Genomic DNA, 20,859 nt, shown 5'->3' with positions numbered 1-20,859 from the left:
AACAAATTGATGTACTTCCTCTCTCTCAAATGCCCTGTACCATCCTTGCTTACCTAGCAACTATCTCCCCATCTCCAAATCCCCAAACGACTAACAAGACATCATTTTCATGTGATTTTTCCTACTTACTATGCAAAAAAAAAAAACACATTTTATTTATTTTGTGTTGTCAGCATATAATAATTCCATAATAATCTCTTTGGGTTAAAAATTATCCTGTAATGTCAAAAGTGTATGTTTATTTAAAGTTCACATTTCTCCTTATTTTTATTCATTTATTTTTGTGGCAAAATCTCTCAGCTTTAAAATTTTGATTAAGATTATCCCTTTAAACATTACTAACATTTTATTCAGGGATCTATTTCCTTCTTGAGAAATAGTAGAAATTGGCATAATACCAAGTTGGCTGATTCAGCAAGAATGCACCTGGCAAAAAAGTGATTTTGTTTTTTACATACTTTTAGGTATTCTGCTGTGGGAAGCCATAATGGGTCACACAGTGGCTGGAGACAAACCTCATGCAAATTAGATTTTAATTTCTTACTGTTTTATATCACAAATATTGATTCTTTCGTAGACATAGAAGCCTTACATGTATTTTGGTAATATATGCCATGTAATACTTCTATTTTACTTTAATTGCCTCCCTGTGAAAGTTCCTCCATTTGTAGAAAAGTTAAACCTGTGCACTGGCCAGTTTGTTCAGTGGTTAGAGCGTCAGCCCTAGCACCAAAGGGTTAAGGTTTTGATTCCTGTCAAGGGCATGTACCTGGGTTGCAGTCTCAATCCCTGGCTCGATGGGGGTGAGTGTGGGAGGCAACCAATATATGTGTCTTTCTCACATGGATGTTTCTCTTTCCCCTATTCCTCCCCCAGCTCTCTTCCACGCTATCTAAAAGCAATGGAAAATATCAAGGGGTGTGAATTTTAAAAAATATTAAACCAGCATATATAAGTCAATATTTTGGCCAGATCATAGTTACTAGTAGTTGATTTTTAAAATAGAAGCACTGTTTTATAAATATAGACTTAAACTCAGAGAACATGAATGCTTTAAAGTATAGTTATATAGGCATATTCTAAAAGTCAAAACCTTAAAACTACTATCAGAACTCCATAAAATGTTTCAAATATTTTTCCCAGCTTTTGGCTGAGATATGAGCAGTACTTGTCCTCAAAAAAATCAATAGTAAACTAAATGTATTGGGCTTCTTCAGTGTCCTAGCAATTATACCAAATTTTGTACATGTTTAACATATTTTACTGTCAAAATATTTCAATGTAGTGGATATGATATCCATGTTATAGAAGCAAAGGTTAAGGTTAACTGTTCAAAATCACACATCTGTAAGAAATGAACCATGTATGTTGGGCTCTCAAATCTATACAGCCTTCATGTTCTCAGTTTACTAGAGAAAATGTGGTACAGTTATGAGACACATTAAAATACATTTTTAAAATACAAACCACCAAAGATGAACAGGGTATATAGGATGATAAAATACATTTGTTAAAATTACTAGTTATAAAAATGAAGTCTATGTTGTTTATATTGTAATAGTAAAAATCAGAAGCCAGAAAAATCATTATGCAATTTCAGTGTTGACAGACTGTGTGAATTTTGTAGGTTTAAATATTAAATGTAAATTTTGTAGGTTTAATAGTGAAACATAAACCAAGTCCTAGGTAAGAACCCAAGTCTACTTCTAATTGAGGGTAAGTTCTATGAAAAGATGTTCGCAATAATTACAAAATATTCTAATTCAAAAGTAGATTTATTTAATTCAGTGGTTACAATGTCATAGGGGCACCTCTCATGAAAATAAAATTGAGTATCAGACTTCCCCTATTCTCCTTCAAATATGGCAACATCTTTATACGCGGGCCCAGAGCTGTAGTGTAACTGAGTGGATGGAAATGAGCTATAGGATACAGAAGACATGGGCTTGAGTCAGACCACAATGTTCTACCTATCTGTAACTGGATAAGTTTCAAAATAGGTGGGGGCCTTTGTCTGTCTTCATAATGTCAATGGCAACCTCATCCCATGACTCCCACCAAGTATGGTACATGGCACACAGAAGGAAATAAGGGTGGCTATTTTGTTTTGTTTTTTAATTTATTGGAAAGTGGTATTGTTATGTGATCAGGTCACCTGACTATACAGGTTTATCATACCTATGGCCAGTGTGAAAAGTACAAACAGGGCTAACATGGTCTCCAGGCAAATTCTTAATAAGAAGCTGTGTTTCTAAGCCTTGCCATATAAACAAAATTGTGTGTGTCTTTCTAGTAGAATATTAAAAGCCTACAATAAGCTTTATGTTCATATTTGACGTACACAGGTAAAGACAATTTCCAGAAACATCTCTGGGCCAGCTCAACTCAGCATCATATGATCCAGGGGGAACACAGTGACCTGGAAATTGATTCTCCATTGCATAGTTATATATGTATATATACACACAAACACGGAGATAACCACATTCTGCTTTTAAAGCAATATAAGAATATGTTTAAAATCATTTAAATAGTTTATAATTGTGACATGCCATATGAAATAGGACACTGAGCAGAAAAAGATGATTAAAATAATTGAATGTGATAGAATCATGGTACTTTACAGAAAATAGGATAGAAAATGAGATCCAATAATAACAATAAAGTTAATTATTGAGACGCGAATATAAATCATGAGACATGCAGATAGGAAAACCTCAATATGTAATTAACCATAACTTCACCAAAATGCTTAGGCTATCTGGAAAGAGGAAAATCTTTGCATAGAAGAATGACATTATTTGACAATCAGGATCTACGAATGGTGAGGCTGGGAAGGTTTCGATTCCATAGGGTAGACAACAACAGCCAGGGTGGCAAACACAAAATGAACAGTATGTAAGCCTTTCTTTTCCACTTCTAAACTTCACAGGGTGACAGTCTCATTGCCTCAGTCATCATCTAAAATAAGAGAAAGAAAAATGAACATTAGTGCACCTACATAGCCAAGATATTAGTAGTAACGTAGGCGGAAATATCATTTCTTCCCTTTATAGCCTTTTTGAGTCAAGGTAAAACTGAATTTTGCTGTAGCTTTAGCATATATGTGCTCATGGGAACAACTATTATTCCCATCTAGACAATATTTCCTGACTAGTAATCTTACACAGATAACCTAAGGGATGTTGCTGAATATATTAATTCATAATTATATAGTTTGTAGATAAATCTCACTTAGGATTTTTTCTCTCTCTAAAATCACCTGTCAGAACAAAATATGATCCTACCAGTACATGCAAACAGTGGAACTGATTTTTCTATCCTAAATGCAAGTACAGCTAGGAGGCCTTGGGCGGGGGCCCTGGCCGGCTGCAGTGGGCTTGGCTGCATTGCTGGAAGAATGCTACATGCATGGTCGGTGGTGTCAGACCCTGCAGGGTTTTGCTCACACTTTGGACATCTCTGTGTGGGCACCTCAATGATGGTTATATTTAGTTTAGATGACATTGTATAGACTTTCAGATATCTCTCTGTGTAAAACTTGTGCTGCCAGGTGAGAAATCAGAACAAGGAAGGCCGAGATTTAGGGAGGACCCTGCTGTGGCCTCCGTGTGTCCCTAAACACTGACATGAGAATCCTGGGCCCAATATGATAGTGTTAGAAGGTGTGACCTTTGGGAGGTGATTAGATCCCAAGGGTGGAGCCCCAATGATTAAGATTAGTGTCCTTATAAGAGACCCCACAGAGTTCCCTAGTCCCTTCCACCATGAAAACACACAAAGAGAAGTCTGCCATTAAAAGAGGGCTTCACCTGGTCATGCTGGCACCCTGACCTCAGACATCCAGCCCCCAGAACTGTGACAAATAAATGGTTTTTGTTGTTGTTTATAAGCTACCCAGTCTGTGGTAATAGAAGTGGGCCTGACTATATTTTCAGGAATGAAAGCCAAAGGAAAATGAAATGGGATATACTGATAATTCCTGCTAGCTGCTACCCTTCCTACTGCAAAATAAAAACAAACAACATCAAGGAAAAGGAAAAATGATGCATTTTTAATGATACTGTTTTATCATTTTTACCTTTTTCTTTACTAATCTTTAAAGAAAAATCTATTCATATTGCCATTAGATTTTTTAACACTTTAAGTAAACAGCATCTTTTCATATAAGAAATATTAAAATGTTTTAAGTTTTTTTGATGTTAAGGCTATATCTTTTAGATAAAGAAAATAAAACTGGAAAAGGGCTCAGTAGTAACACAAGTGATTCTGGAAGGCTGAGTTTATAAACATTAACAATGGGACATCCACAAGCTTGTTTCTTCTGGTTTGAACCAGGAGATTTCTGTAGTGTCCTCTCTCTCTCTCTCTCTCTCTTTCTCTCTCTCTCTCTCTCTCTCTCCCCTCCCCCCCCCCACCCCTTTCTTCCTCTCCCTCTCCCTGAAAACAACTTCTGTAGGCTCAGTTATGACAAACTAATTTCCTTACAGACAGGGAGCTTGTCTTCTAAAAAAATTAAAAGACCTGAGCAGATTCCCACCCATAATAAAAAGCGATCAGAATATCTAACTGCAATAATATAGTTAAAGACATAAATAAAACATATTTATCTTATCCAGCACCCTATATAATAAAAGCCCAGCAACCAAATGGCAGACTGACCCGTCGACCAGTCACTATGATGTGCACTGACCAGCAGGGGGCAGACTCTCAACATAGGAGCTGCCCCCTGGTGGTCAGTGCGCTACCACAGTGGGAGTGCCGCTCGGCTGACCGGCTGCGAAACTCGGGCCGACGTGCAGGAACCTGGGCTGCGATCATTGCCTCCTCACCCTAGGCTCCTCCTCGCTCCCTGCTGCCTCCTCTGGATGCCCGCAGGCTGCACAGCACCACTGCTAGACTTGCAGAGTGGACCCCGGAGGCTGGGAAGCAGGTTCGTGGCTGCTGAGTGACTGAGGCCTACTCCGCCACTTCTCAGTGCTGTTGTCCCTGGGCCCGGACCTGACCCGGTCCCTGGAGAGGCGAGTGCTCTGGCTCCATGGAAGATGCCAGACCAGGGAGCAGCTGCTCAGAGGCGGGTCCACAGCCACTCGGCTTACAGGGATGAGTAGAGCTCCCACAGCAGGCTGATCCCTGCAGGCCACGCCCCCCACCAGTGCACAAATCTCATACACTGGGCCTCTAGTAGAATATAAGTGTCAGGAATATTTTCTTGCTTCATCCTATCTAATAATAGAGTAACATGTAAATTACCATCACTCTGCTACGCCCACGATTGGGCGGTGGAAGGCGGGACTCGGGGTGGCCTATCCGGCCATTGAGAGGCACGGATCCCCTGCCACTGAGGGGGGCTACCCTGCTGTTGAGAGGCACAAGGGGCGGGACTCCCTCCCCCTGCGCCTCTCAACGGCCAGATCCGAGGCCACTGAGGAGGCCTGCCACGGACACCCAGCTGTGCCTCTCAACAGCAGGGTAGCCCCCCTCAGCAGCCGCGGACCATCAAAAGTGGGGGAGCGATTAAGATTGCGAAGATGGCGGCGGAGGTGAACGGCTGATCTGCTGCCTCTCATGGCAGTTATGGAAAAACAACTAAAAGATGGACTGGTGAGCGCGGCGACTCCTGCTCGCGTCTCCCCAGACCGGGCGGCGGCTCCTCTCAGCCAGCACCGCAGCCGGGGCCATGAGCTCGTGGGCGCCGCGGCAGCTGCTGTGGCGGCGACCGCGGACTCGGCGCAGCGGCTCTCGGTGAAGGAAGAGACCATCTTTCTGCGAGACGGACTCACCCGCGTCACCGACCTGGCCCAGCTCCCCACTGAGATCCTCGGGGGCCCCGGAGACCGCCAACACCGACTTAGAGGATTCTTAAGACTTCCTGTCTTACACTCAAGTCCTCTAGCCATTTTGAGAGAGGAGAACTAAGAAGGCAGCATGGTCAAACAAAGGAACTTCGCGCACAGCAATTACAAAGTTAAACAAAGGAACTTCGCCGCACACAGAGCGTCTGCCACCCAGAACCACAGGAGAGCTGGCTGAATGGTGGATTTACAGCTAAGAGAGAAGAGGAAAGAGCGAACTCTGGAGAAGCTGAGGTGCGGAGGTGCGTGGGTCGGGGGAAGGGACTTGTGGCTTTTGTTCCAACCCTAGGGGAGATTAGCTCCCCAGACGCCTGCGGGAAGAGGCTGGACTCTCGGCCTTCCTGTCGGAGAGTGGGAGTGACTTCCTTGTGGAGGTGCGCCCAGCAATCAGTGTTTGCTGCGCTGGAGTGCGGAATGAGGGGGCTTGGAAACGTGGAAAACAGAAAAAGCAGACTTGCAGCCAGTGCGGCTCGCCTCGCCATGGCCTGGTGGCGCCCTGAGGCCCCGCCCCGCCCTGAGACCCGCCCCGCCCTGGGACCCGCCCCGCTCGTTTTGCAGACCCGCACCTGGGCTCCAAGCAACGGCTTTTGCATGTGGGTGGCCTGCCCTATGGCAGCTTGACCAGATAAACTGCAGTTCAAGTCGGACTGTTCTAGGGACGCTCAGACAGGAGGAGGAAACTGCAGTTTCTGCCGTAAGTCCTGCTGAGTGGTCTCAGGTAGTAGCTGACCTACACACCATTGGAGACCCAGAAACGAGGGCATCTAGTGGACGGTGTGAGATGACACCAGATTTCAACCACTCGCATAAAGGACACATTCCAGAGGCAGAATCAATGAGCGCCAAAGCCTTGCTGCACCAAGACCCGGCCCATAAATCTGTCTCCTACACAGCAACTCTTCCTTTATAGACACAGAGGATCTGCACGGCCAATTGGCCTGGAGGACAATTCCTCCCAGCGACACCAACAACAATCAAGACTTAACTATACAAAGGAAGACCAAGACGGAGGCATAGGGCGGAAGCCTGATTGCTGCCCACCACAACAATTTTGAGTCTACGACGGGAGAGCGGAGCAGACACCATCCAGAACCACCGGAGGGCTGACTGAGCAGACGCTCTACAACTAGAATAAAAGAGAGGGGTACTCGGGATGATGCTGATGCCGGCGACCCAAAGATCACACTTTAAGAACTACGGCTCAGACGACACAGTGGCGGCCTGGAACGTGCTCGGCGCAGTTCCCCCAGCGGTCTCCGGCTGAGGGGAAGGCCCCACTCGCTGCCGAGCACGGACAGACGAGCCCCTGGGAGTCATGGGGTGGGAGACTCCGCGCTTGCTGACCTCCGAGTCCTTCAAGAATCTCAACGCCCCGGAAGCGGCCAGGTGCGCACGCTCGGTGACTGGCCACCGCTGCAGACCCAAGGGCCGACGCAGCCACCCCGGACCAGCCCGCTGCCGCGCACCGGGCACACCGGAGCTTCGCCGAGCCCGCCGCCCAACGAGTTCTGCGGCGGCTGCCCTGGAGCTCTGAGAAAATGGCCGAAGGAATTACTGAGATGGAATTGACCAACAGGAAATGGGATCAAGAAGACGAAACCCCGCTGGGTCCTGGATCCGGGTTAAGCCGCGTGCCCCTGGGTCTGGGTGAGGCTGGGAACTGGGTCAGGGTGAGGCTGGGCCCCGGGTCTGGGTGAGGCCACGTGCCCCTGGGTCCGGGCGAGGCCATGCGCCCCTGGGTCCGGGTGAGGCTGAATCCTGGGTCTGGGCGAGGCCGTGCGCCCCTGGGTCCGGGTGAGGCTGAATCCTGGGTCTGGGCGAGGCCGTGCGTCCCTGGATCCGGGTGAGCCCTGGGCCCCGGGTCTGGGCGAGGCCGTGCGCCCCTGGAGCCGGGTGAGCCCTGGGCCCCGGGTCCGGGCGAGGCCGCGGGCCCCTGGAGCCGTGCGCCCCTGGATCCGGGTGAGCCCTGGGCCCCGGGTCCGGGCGAGGCCGTGCGCCCCTGGAGCCGGGGGAGCCCTGGGCCCCGGGTCCGGGCGAGGCCGCGGGCCCCTGGAGCCGGGGGAGCCCTGGGCCCCGGGTCCGGGCGAGGCCGCGGGCCCCTGGAGCCGGGGGAGCCCTGGGCCCCGGGTCCGGGCGAGGCCGCGGGCCCCTGGAGCCGGGGGAGCCCTGGGCCCCGGGCCCGGGCGAGGCCGCGGGCCCCTGGAGCCGGGGGAGCCCTGGGCCCCGGGCCCGGGCGAGGCCGCGGGCCCCTGGAGCCGGGGGAGCCCTGGGCCCCGGGCCCGGGCGAGGCCGCGGGCCCCTGGAGCCGGGGGAGCCCTGGGCCCCGGGCCCGGGCGAGGCCGCGGGCCCCTGGATCCGGAGGAGCCCTGGGCCCCGGGCCCGGGCGAGGCCGCGGGCTCCTGGATCCGGGTGAGCCCTGGGCCCCGGGCCCGGGCGAGGCCGCGGGCCCCTGGATCCGGGTGAGCCCTGGGCCCCGGGCCCGGGCGAGGCCGCGGGCCCCTGGATCCGGGTGAAGCAGTGCCCCTGGGTCCAGCCGAGACCAAACCAGAGGGAGTCGGACCTGCATTACCACCATTTGTCCACCATCCAGAGCTGAGGGGTCAGTGCCGACATGTACTCATAGGGAACCGGTGGACATTGATATTGGGTCTCAAAAGAACTGTTGGTCCAGAAAGAAACTCACTACAGACTGATTCATTTGCCTGTCAGCATAACTATTATTGCTCGTCGCACATTCAATTCTTATAAGTATATCTATAGTGACACATGATTTCGCTCATCTAGGGGAAATGATGAACAACATAGACTGATGAACAAGAACAGAACCAGAAACAAGGAGGCATCGATCGGACTATCGGGCCTCAGAGGGAGGATAGGGGAGGGTGGGGGGAGGGGGGAGAGATCAACCAAAGGTCTTGTGTGCACGCATATGAGCCTAACCAATGCTTAAGTTCAACAGAGGGTTGGGGCATCCAAGGGGAGGGGTGTGGGATGGGAATGGGGGGATGAGGACAAATATGTGACACCTTAATCAATAAAGAAATTAAAAAAAAAAAAAAAAAGTGGGGGAGCTAGGTGCCTGGTGCACCAGCGGACAGGCACCCAGCTCCACCGCGAAAAGCGAAAGCGTGTAGCGGACCCTACACGTGCATGATTCAATCATGCACTGGGCCTCAGTTATTCTATATTTCTCTTTACAGAAGAAAAAGAAGAAAATGAAGCATGTTAAGTAAAAAACATAACTTTTCAAAAAAACTTTTGTGATGAACATTTTACTAGTCCTAGAATGAATATTTTGCTTCTCTTGAATTATGTAACTGCTTTTAGGGGATTTGAAAAATAATTATTTCAGTAAAAGGTTGTAGAGCTCCTGCACTTGCATAATTTCCCATAAGCAAAATTAAATCAGAATTATAGAAGTATATCACTACAAGTCCAGGTGGAGAAATCAGAAAGCAGTGAGTCAACAAGAATCAGGTGAGTCTCCAGCTCTATGTGTCCTCAGCAATCTCCCTTCAATGATCACTTGGAGTAGACCACAGGTACGTAAACTGTCTATGGCACAGACAAGATTTAACAATGAAAAGCAGTGGAATGTTTTGGCAATAACAGAAGCACAAAGTAAGGAAACAGAGGGGAAGAAATACACTATATTAAATTTAAGAGAAGTTTAAATTTCAAATTTCAAAACTATGGATGTAATTGAGGCATGGCCTTCCATGAAGCTAAGGGATTCATGGAGGAAAACAAGATTGGCAGTGAGACAAGGGTGATCTGAGTGAATGATCTGCATTTATCAAATTATTTGTATATGGAAATTTCACCATTTCCAAATCAAGATCCTGGGAAAGGATTTTTTGATGTCTTGGTCAAACTATAGTTCTCTTTAGATGTCTTGGTCAAACTATAGTTCTCAGACATGATATTCTATGTATCAATTCCAAAAGTGTAAACCATAAAGTAGCCCCAAATATCCCACTATTGTTTATGCAGCATCCTGACATTTCCTGTGGGGTTTTTTGTTGTTGTTGAATATTCAAAATAGTATGTAATTTTAATAATATTTTCATCTATTTTTACTGCCCACCCCCACGCACACACTGAATCACACCCAAGCATCAATGACCATGTCCGTCTGTCTAATCTGTTTCCAGCAGAATACAGCATCTACAACAGAGTAGGTGCCAATTATAAATTTATTTCATGAATGCCATATGATAAAAGTAGGTTAATGCCCCAATAGCAGTGGAAATAAAGGTATATTTTTATGAGACTACTAGAGGCCTGGTGCATGAAATTCATGCACTCGGGGGGTCCCTCAGCGCAGCCTGTGCCCTCTCATAGTCCAGGAGCCCTCAGGAGATGTCCAACTGAAGGCTTAGGGGGAGCAGGCCTAAGCCTTCAGTCAGACATCATTAGTGCTGCCGCTGAGCTCGCTAGCTGTGAGCCTGGCTTCTGGCTGAGCGGCACTCCCCTGTGGGAATGCACTGACCATCAGGGGGCAGCTCCTGCGTTGAGCATCTGCCCCCTGATGGTCAGTGAGTGTCATAGCAACTGGTCGTTCTGCTGTTCGGTTGATTTGCATATTAGCCTTTTATTACATAGGATTGATTACACACGACACAAATTATTAGCTTCCTCACCTTTCAACTCAGAGTTTCTATTTTTTAGGTGTGTCTCTTAAGTTAACAATGTTTTCATTTTCGTCAGATAGATACCCAGAGGTGGAATTGTTGGGTCATTTGGTGGTTCTATTTTTAATTTTTTAAGGAATCTCCATACTGTTTGCCCTAATGACTGTACCAATTAGCAATCCCACAGATAGTGCACAAGGGTTCCATTTTCTCCACATCCTTGCCAACACTTGTTATTTGTTGTCATTTTGATAACTTTTTTTTTCTTATTAGATTTCAGTGTAATGTCTAAAACTCCATTATATCACATTTGGTTTATATTTTATATTCAGCCAGAATATTGAAAGGATCAGATATGTAATTACAGCACCAAACATTCAATTTTCCTAGATTAATGATGCTCTATATAGGCAGCAATTTGGAAAATGTAATTTATTGTGCTGAAACAATAATTCATTTAATGGTATGAGTGACCCATAAAACCTAATGCAATTTTAGAGGTGTCTAATATAGCTCCAAAGAATAGCTGAGAGAAAGTGGGTCACGGTGTAAGCAAACATCTACATCCCTAAGAAGAGTAATGATAATTATTCAGAAGTCGAGACCAAAGAACCACAATAAAATAATGCAACTTTGCAAATTGTTTCATGCATATAAAAGCAAGCAACCGTCTGTGATTGGTGCTGCATTTTATTCAAAAAACTGTATACTAGCTCTTTAAAAGTGTTCATTATTACAATGGGTAGTAGAACATTTCACTTACACATTTCTTAAATGCTTTCAAACATATTTTCTCTTTTGATCACATTATAATTCTGTGATATAAAATATAGATATGATTCTAAACCACACACACATACAGCTAACCTGGGTAACTGGATTTTCTATGTTACATATGAATCCGCTCATTCAAAACAGTTACTGCATTTTCTCTAATGCGTATATATAGACCCAAAGATTTTTATTTCCTTTTTGATAATAAGTAATGGGAAAATGAACACTATAAAGATTTAATTTTTGTTCAGATTAGCTAAAATAGAAGACTTCATATAAATTCATCTTCTAATGTATGTTATTTTCACTTGGCTGAAATCAAAATTTCTTATTTGCAGTACATTCAAATATGGGTCATTAAATGTGCACAGGAATAATGAAATCAATCCAATATTCAGGGTGGAGCAAAAGTAGGTTTACAGTTGTCTGTATGGAAAATAATACAATAATTAGTAAATAATACAAGAATATACTGTGTTTTGTGTAACAAAACAGCTATAAACCTACTTTTGCTCCACCCTGTATAGCTTAAAGAATTCCAATGATGATATAGCATTTCAAAATGAAATGCCATTCTTTAACACTCAATGAAATGAAGAATAGTTTTCATTTTCAATTGTGACTTTGAGTGGTTTCATTTCAGAAGATATCACAAAAGGAAAGAAAATGTATGTGTAATTGTTTTCAGAATTATTTTGGACAAATGATAGAACTGTTGCTATAAGATTTTAAGTAAAATAATTCAATGCAAAAAAGAGATTTTTCTATAATAGGAAGTGTCTGAAAATAATAGAATTCCTTATGATATAGTGAACTCCCTAACAAAGGAATGATTTAAGTGCAGGTAACATTATCAGAGGGATTATTACAAGGATGTAATAATGAGATTGTTAATCTTTATGGCTTCTTCTTGTTCTAGTTTTCTAAGACTCTGAAAATTTTGATTCTCTATTAAGCCTTCAAATGCTGATTTTTAAAAATTCCTTTATTCATAAATTCAATAAATATTTGTTTAGGACCTATTACATGACCACAGACCATGTAGAAGTGCTGGGCATGGAAAGATAAATAAAACAAACATACAAAGACATGATCCCTGTCCTCAAGAGGCTTACATGTGATAGAAAATTTGGATGTTAGACAAAAGCATGTGCCTGTATGCATGCAGGAGGTCATATTTCGGTGTGACATGATTTAAAAGATCGGGTGCTGTGAGATTTAGGGTGAAGTTCTATGGGATCTGGGAATTCCCCCTAAGGGAGTAACATGTAAGCTGTCACATAAAATAAGAGAAAGAAGTCAGGGGAGAAGGATGAACATGATGTCATGGCCATAAAGATGAATGGTGCCAAAGCAGCGCTATGGATAGAGCTTTGCAGTTTCAGGAAATTAAAAGCAAATATCAATGCTGCTGAAGCATAAAGAAGGAACAGAAAAGAGCAGAGAAACCCATTTAGTAGGCTTACATCATCCCAAGTTTTATAGGTCATTGTAAGCAGTTCAAATATTTATTCTAAATTTAATGAGAAGCTATTAAAAAGTTTTCACCTGGAGAGTGACAAAATATAAATTGTGTTTCTACAACACCTCTTCCAAATAGGCCATGCCCTGGAACTAACTGGAGATAGGAGTTGGAAGTAAGAATCCCAGGGGAGAGATAATGGTAATCTAAACCAGAATAGGAGCAGGAAAGAAGGTATAAAGTTAAGAGGAGATTGACTTTTCTGATTCGTTAGGGAGTGGCTGAAATAGAATGTCAAAAATGTAATAGTTTCTCAACAAGACAAGATAGCTAGGTATAGAACTTATCCAACTGCTTCAAATGATTATCAAAATGGGGTGGAATGTATTAAAAATGTATAAAAACACAGTTGAAAGCACTGGACTATGCTATGAATTTTAAGAGAAGAAAAAGCACATGAACTGAGACCCACACTAACCCTGCATTTCTCACTGGAGGGATTGTTCAAAATGCTGCAGAGAGAAATGGAGCCAGACAGGCAGCACTGGTCTTCCTGCGTGAGAAACAGGGCAACGAAAGAGCAAGATCAGAATGCTAAGCGAAATAAGCCAGTTGGAGAAAGATAAATGTCACATGATCTCGCTCATCTGTGTGATATAATGATCAACATAATTTGATGAACAAGAATAGATCGATATAGAGACAAATGGTAGGGGGGGTGTTTAGAGAGCAACCAAAGGACTTACATGTATGCATATTAGCATAACCAATGGACACAGACACTGGGGTGGTGGGGGCTTGCCCGGTCTGGGAAGGGATGGGGGAGGGGATCAATTGGGGGAAAAAGAGACATATGTAAAACTTTAGACAATAAAAAAAAAGAAATGCAAGTTGTATCAGCAAGAAAACCAGTCATAGCTGAGTACATGACTCAAGTCTGCCTTACTATACAGTCGTAGTAATCTAAACCCTGGATATTAAAATAAATTTTTAGTGAAACTGTATTGAGAGGAGGGTGTGATATTCAGGGAAGAAAATGTGCATGCCTGGTGAAGAAGAAAGAGGGAATTAAATTATCTTTTATAGCAAGAAATCAATAAATAATGTAAACAGTGGAGGTGGAAACCATATCAGCTAGAGCTTGGATGACAAGAAGCAAATAATATGCCAATAGTAGGAAATGTTGTATATGTCAACAAACCTTCTGGGAATCGTTGATTCTATAAAATATGTGCTGATATAGCTTTGATTAAAAATTAGGAAATAAATTTGATAATATGCTTTGTACAGGGTAGAATTTTCAGGAGATACCATTTCACAAATGCCTCTAATGACTGAAAATCCACGGAATGATGGAGATTTTTAAGAGGGATGCACCAATAATATTGGCTTATTTTCTTGCAAATCAGAAATTTTAAGATATTTCTAAAATAGATAATTCATAGTATAACTTACTGAATTTGCTTAAATTTGAGTAACTCAAATTTAAATGCAAATTTGGCATTTAAGATTTGTAAACAATGTAAAATGCTATTAACATTCATAAATTGCTTTTCCACACAATATATTTCTCTTACTCGGAAAACAAACAAATATTCCAGAAAGTCACTAGTAATGATAAAACAGAACACTATTATGACTGATATTTTCCAATATAAGTAGTCTGAGAATTGATTTACATGCTCAAATTTTAGAGGGTGGGCACTAAAGGCAAAGCATAGGACAGGCATCCTCAAACTATGGCCCGCGGGCCACATGCGGCCCGCCGAGGACATTTATCCAGCCCGCCGGGTGTTTTTGCTGTTTTTTTTTTTTACTTCAAAATAAGATATGTGCAGTGTGCATAGGAATTTGTTCATAGTTTTTTTTTTTTTAACTATAGTCCAGCCCTCCAATGGTCTGAGGGACAGTGAACTGGCCCCCTGTTTAAAAAGTTTGAGGACCCCTGGCATAGGAGAACAATGGTGGATATTTTTAACTTGTAGCTTGATGTAGAAAATGACCATTTTAAATGGTCCAGACAAAGCCAAAATAATCTATACTAATAAAAGGGTAATATGCTAATTAGACCAGATCGACTGGACATCTTCCAGACAAAGCCACAGTGGCAGGGGCCGAGGCAGAGGCGGTTAGGGGCGATCAGGCCAGTAGGGGAGCAGTTAGAGGCGATTAGGCAGGCAGGCAGAGTGGTTAGGGGCAATCAGGCAGGCAGGCAGGCAAGCAGTTAGGAGCCAGCGGTCCCAGATTGCAAGAGGGATGTCCAACTGCTGGTTTAGGCCCAATCCCACAGGGGGGTCCCGGATTGGAGAGGGTACAGGCCAGGCTGAGGGACCCCCCCCCTACAAATTTCATGCACCGGACCTCTAGTCTATATATATATAAAAGCCTAAATGACCATCTGACCAGTAGCTATGATGCACAATGACCACCGGGGGCAGACCCTCCAACTGGTAGCTATGACATGCACTGACCACCAGGGAGCAGATGCTCAATGCAGGAGCTGCTGAGCTGTGGTGACTTGGCAGTTGCGGTTCTCGGGTGACACACCCAGAACTAGACAGGAGTGAGCCCAATTCCAGGTGCATCAACCAAGGATCACCCTCTCTCAATCCGGGACCACTTGGGGGATATCAGAGAGCTGGTTTTGGCCCGATCCCCGCAGGCCAGGCCAAGTTACCCCACCAGGCCTCTAGTAATAATAATAAAGGAACATATATGATGACAGAAGGAGACTAGACTTTGGATAGTGAATATACAGTGTAGTATTCAAATGGTTCAATATTTGTATATATTGCATAGTGATCACCACAATCTAGTTCACATCTGTCATCATACACAGTTATAAAAATTTATTTTTTCTTGTGATGAGAACTTTAAAGATTTTCTCTGTTAGCAGCTTTCAGGTATACAACATAGTATTATTAACTATAGTCACCATGCTGCACATCACATCTCCTGGACTTATTCACTTTATAAGTGGAAGTTGGTACCTTTTGACCCCCCTCACCCATCACCCATTTCACTCACCCTCAACTAACCATCCCTCTCCTCTGGCAACCATGAGCTTGTCTTTTCTTTTTCTTTTTTTTTTTGAGTCCAAATGTAAGTGACATCATATGGTATTTGTCTTCTCTGACTTATTTCACATAACAAAATGCCCTTAAAGTTCACCCATGTCATTACAAATGGCAAGATTTTATTTTTTGTTGCTAAATATTTATACTTATTTATCCCTTCGTCCATCAATATACATTTAGGTTTTCCATGTCTTGGCCATTGTCAATAATGCTGCCGTGAACATCGGGTGGAACATATCTTTTCAAATTAGTGTTTTGACCCTTTGGATAAATACCCAGAAATAAAGTTGCTGGATCATATGGTAGTTCTACTGTACTTTAAATTTTTGAGGATTGTTGGTACTGTTTTTCCATAGTGGCTGCACCAATTTACATTCTCACCAATAGTGTGTAAGGGTTCCCCTTTTTCCACGTTCTCACCGAAATTTGTTATTTATTGTCCTCTTGATAATTAACATTCTAACTAGTGTGAGGTGATAACTCATTCTGGTTCAGATTTGCATTTTCCCTGAAGATTAGTTACGTTCAGCATCTTTTCATGTGTCTGTTGGCCATCTGTATGTCTTCTTTGGAACACTGTCTAGTCAGATCTTCTGCCCATTTTTTAGTTGGATTGTTTAGAGTATTTTTGCTATTGAGTTATATATTTACTTTATATATTTTGGATATTAAACCCTTATTATATATAAGATTTTCCAAATATTTTCCCATTTAGGTTGGCTTTTCTTTTGTTGATGATACTTTTTGCTGCGCAGAAAATTTTTAGTTTGATGTAGCCACGTTTATTTATTTTTGCTATTGTTGCCTTTGCTTTAGAAATCAGATCCCAAAATATCATCAAGACCAATGTCTAGGAGTTACTACCTATATTTTCTCCTAGTTTTATAGTTTTAGGAATTATATTCAAACCTTTCAGTCATTTTGAGTTCATTTTAGTGGTCTCCTTTCATTCTTTTGCAGGTCCAGTTTTCCCAACACTATTTATTGAAGAGACTTATTTTTTTCTCATTACACATTTTTGGTTCCTTTGTTGTAAATTAATTGACCATATATTTGTGGGTTTACTTCTGTTCCATTGATCTGTGTGTCTTTTTATGCCAGCACCATACTGTTTTAATTACGATAGCTTTGTAACATAGTTTAAAATCAGAGAGTATGTAATTTGCAGATTTGTTGGCTATTCAGAGCCTTTTATGATTACTTAAAATTTTAGATTTTTTTTCTATTTGTGTGAAAAATGCTACTAGAATTTTGACACGAGTTGCATTGAATCTGTAGCTTGCTTTGGGTTATATGGATATTTTAACAATTGTTTTGTCTAATTCGTGCACATAGAATATCTTTCCATTTATTTGCTTATCTCATTTTTTATATTTATTGCATATTGATAACACTAAATATACTATATTATTATAGTTAATTTCATCAATTTCTTTTTTACATGGCTTATATCTGGCTCACATTATATATCTGTTATTTAGTAGTTTTTGAGAATTTAATTTTAATTTTCAATACTGGAGACTGAGTAGAAGAGAGAGTGGGTCAGCTCATTTTTAGAGAACACTTACTATTCTTAGTAATGCAAATCTGATGATGTAATCCTCTGTAGAAGCCACAAGGAAAGTTTTAGGAATGAGAGATTATTTTGCCCACGAAACATATTTTCTGTATTTTTAACATAATTTATTACAGTGTTTTATTAATCGTTCTGTATTGGCAATGACTGTATTAAATCCCAAGTGACATTTAAATGACCTAAAACTACTACAGCACAATTTTAGACCATAAACCATCCAAGAAACATGTTAGCAGTGACCTATCTTTGCATAACTTTATAAATTTGTGGCTAGGTGAGACAAAGTACTGAACTTGGTTTACAAAATAGTATAAAAATTGTGGCATAAAGCATACCACTCTCAGGCCAAGCAGAAAGCCTTTGTAACACATAGGTCTAAAGTCGATTATCTTTGCCATATATCCCTGAAGTAGTTCATATGCTTTTTCTTCCTTGCCAAGAGTTCCTGTTGGAACAAGAAAGGATAATTTGGCAGGAAATGATAGAGAGCAAAGGTGGAAAGAGGAAACCATTCATTTAGTGATTTAAGAGCTGCCAACCAAATGCACACTCTTCTGAAATAAAGGATAAAGAGAAATTAAAGTGGGACAAAATAGGGACATACTAGTACGTGAACAGAACTCGAGAGAAGGAAAACCAAAGACCAGATCATGCTTGAGGTGGGCAGGCAGGTTCTGACGCCTCCTGACATAAATGCTATGCTCTCTCCCAACCAAAAAATTACAGCATGTGATTTTCCACTGCTGCTGAAACGTTTTAAGGTTTTTCCATGTGTAATAGGTATTTTAATAGGAAGGTGTCAGAGCATTTCAAATGTGACTAACTGCCAAATTGCTATGGTTCTCATTGCTTGAAAATCAACAGCTGGAACAAATTTTATTCTTATTCCTAGTCCCTATGACTCACCGTCTAAATTGTCAAGGTAACTGTCATTTCTGTTGTAAGTTTGAGCTAGTCATGTTTTCTCTATTCCATTAGGACCACAAGTTATGAATTCTACAACAGTTTTAGAAAATTAATTTATTAAATGAAGGCAATTTAACCTGAATATATGTCTCTTCATATAAGAAAATTTAAATAAATAATCAAAACAGTTAATGGAAGAAAATGAACAGCAAGGATATTTGATTACAGAAAAATATGATAAAAGGAAGTCAGAATAGAGTAAACATTCTAAGAAAACTTAAATTTTGAAATTGCATTTGTGTTCAATTCTGTTAGGCATCTCCCACAAGGTACAGCATGAAATGACCTTTATGATGGAGGCATGAGGCATTATAGAAGAGATAAGATAAAAGAAAGCCCATAAAATAGATTTTAAAGTTGTCTTGAATCAGAGTACTAGTAGCAATAAAAATTTAACAAACTTGAAAAGCTCTTTCATAATTCAGAAGGGGAAAAAACTAAATGTTTAAAATGCTTGGAGAGAGTATAAGGCAAAGGGGGTAAAGGGTGGTGGAATGAGAGTTTGCTTGGGGTGATGGGTGCATGATGCAGTGTGCAGATGATGCTTTCAATTGTACACAGGTTTCATTATGGCTTTGCAAAACAGTGTCACCCCAATACACCCAATAAAAAATTTGTATGATAAAGAAATACTAATCTGGGTCTAATTCTCACTATATAAATTAATACATATTAGCTGGGATTATGACCCTTACTAGAAGTTTAAATGTACTCAAGGAACTGCCTCCCCCACCCCCAATGGTGTCATCCATTTAGGAATTCAGTAATATGGAAATTGTGGTGTGGGTTGACCATTTATGACCATCAAAAATGATTAATCATTGATTGAAATCTAAAGCATTGACAATTATCATCAAAGCCGGGATAAAACAAAATTTACTTAAAATTATGCATTTTTATCTCCAACTTTTACTTGTGTATTTCTAGAAGGGCAGGAAGAACAAAGGCAAATATAAAGATGAACAATTCCTCATCTGTGGGATATTGAAAATGTAATTGTATTCCTAACCTTAATTACAGAGATGCCATTAAGAAATTCAACAATTTAAAAATAACTGAAATGACTTAGTAGAAACAAAATCAGTCTTAAGTTCCCAAAGCGAGTGTAGAGGAGAAACTGGAAGCAGTAAGCCCTGCCCAGTGTAAGCCTTTAGAGGAGAACAAAGAACAGACAACATCAAACATGTGCAGGCAAGGGAGAAAAGAAAGCTCACTGATTTTTTATTTATGATATTTTTTAAATATTTTAAACCCTTTTCTCAAAGACAAAACTCTCAGATTAACTCAAAGTAACACCCATCTATATTCCGCATAAAAGAGGCCCAGGAGTGAATCTGGAAACATGGAAGAGGGCAAGTTGAGCACAGACCCTCTGCTTCCCCTGGCCCCTACCCTACTTCTGCTCTCCTCCTCCTCAGGCCCCATCTCTGCAATAATTAATATGGCATTGTGGGCACACCTGGGCGACTCCAAGAGGGCTTCTCATATTTTAATTTCTATCAGAATCATTGGAGTGATAACCAGGGTGTGACCACATGTTGATGGATGGGGCACATTTTATGGGAAAAGATGCAGACCTGCTTTGTGAGGGATGTTGGTTCCCCTAGCAGATCCTAGCTCCACCACCTCTGAATGCCTTATGGAAACTGTGTGTGCCTCACTGTGGCTTTTATTCCAAAAATGCCCTACTGATCCTGAGGATCTGGTGAATTTAAGGGCATGGTGTTGGTTGCCTGTCTCGAAGTCTCCATGGTGGGGAGAGAGAGAGAACTTGAGTAGATAGGGACCGAGAGCAGAGAGCTTTCCCCCTGCGACTCACCAGTATAAGAATTTTCCAGTATCTCCTACACAACACACGGTTGCAGCAGCAACTGTTGAGTATTCCACAACCATCTGGTTTTCTACAGCTGAGGCACTCTAATATCTTCCAATGAATAGCTACTAAAGGGACAAAAAAAAATCCAAAATGATGTTTCACACTCTACTTAGATCAGTAGACCGAATAATCCTATGAGGATGAAATCTGAATATGAAAACTACATTTTGAAACTTAAAAAAAAAAGTGACATCATATAATTTTAAACTCAATTGATGGGACCTCTGCTTCAAAATAAGAGAAAATAGCCTTCCCCGGGACAAGGCTACTGCCAACCAATAGAAAATAAATGGCCAAATTGCAATATCATATTTTTGAAATGTGTAGGTGCAACAGAACTAGATGGACTAAAACTACAGAGATGAGAGAACCCTTTGGATGGGCGCTGATGGCCACCAGTCATTTTCTATGATTTTCCTGGAGAAGATGCCAGTTCTATGATGGCTTGACTCAGGCACAGACCGCTGTTTGGGTGGGGCTGGGAGAGGAAATGAGCTCTACTTCAGGGACCACAGGGAACTGGAATGACAAATTCAAGACCTGAAGGGCAGCTTTCCCAAAACATTGCTGAATTCTGAGACTGTTTGGGAGCCAAAGCTTCTGAAAAGAAGAAAATAGTTTCCCACAATCCCACTAGAA

The 20,859-nt window shown here is 42.0% G+C and overlaps 1 protein-coding gene across 6 annotated transcripts in view; it reads right to left on the bottom strand.

Annotated features, from left to right (window-relative positions):
• Positions 1 to 1,605: 1,605 nt before the first annotated feature.
• CCDC102B (coiled-coil domain containing 102B) overlaps positions 1,606 to 20,859 on the bottom strand; it is a 165,183-nt gene continuing 145,929 nt past the window's right edge. For 4 of the 6 annotated variants that reach the window (XR_013814191.1, XR_013814192.1, XR_013814193.1 and 1 more), the window contains 2 exons: positions 20,164 to 20,285; positions 1,606 to 2,961 (listed from right to left, as the gene is read on the bottom strand). Coding sequence is in view for 2 of the 6 variants with exons in the window: in XM_079784199.1 (XP_079640325.1) it covers positions 2,958 to 2,961 (4 nt within the window). In the remaining 4 variants the exon portion in view is untranslated. The remainder of the gene's footprint in view (positions 2,962 to 20,163; positions 20,286 to 20,859) is intronic. The other 2 variants (XM_079784199.1, XM_079784200.1) reach the window with 1 other exon arrangement.

The sequence above is a fragment of the Cnephaeus nilssonii genome (genome assembly GCF_951640355.1).
Source record: "Cnephaeus nilssonii genome assembly, chromosome: 11".
NCBI lineage: Eukaryota > Metazoa > Chordata > Mammalia > Chiroptera > Vespertilionidae > Cnephaeus > Cnephaeus nilssonii.
Note: the sequence above shows the minus strand (reverse complement) of the source record. Positions and strands in the feature narration are given on the sequence as shown.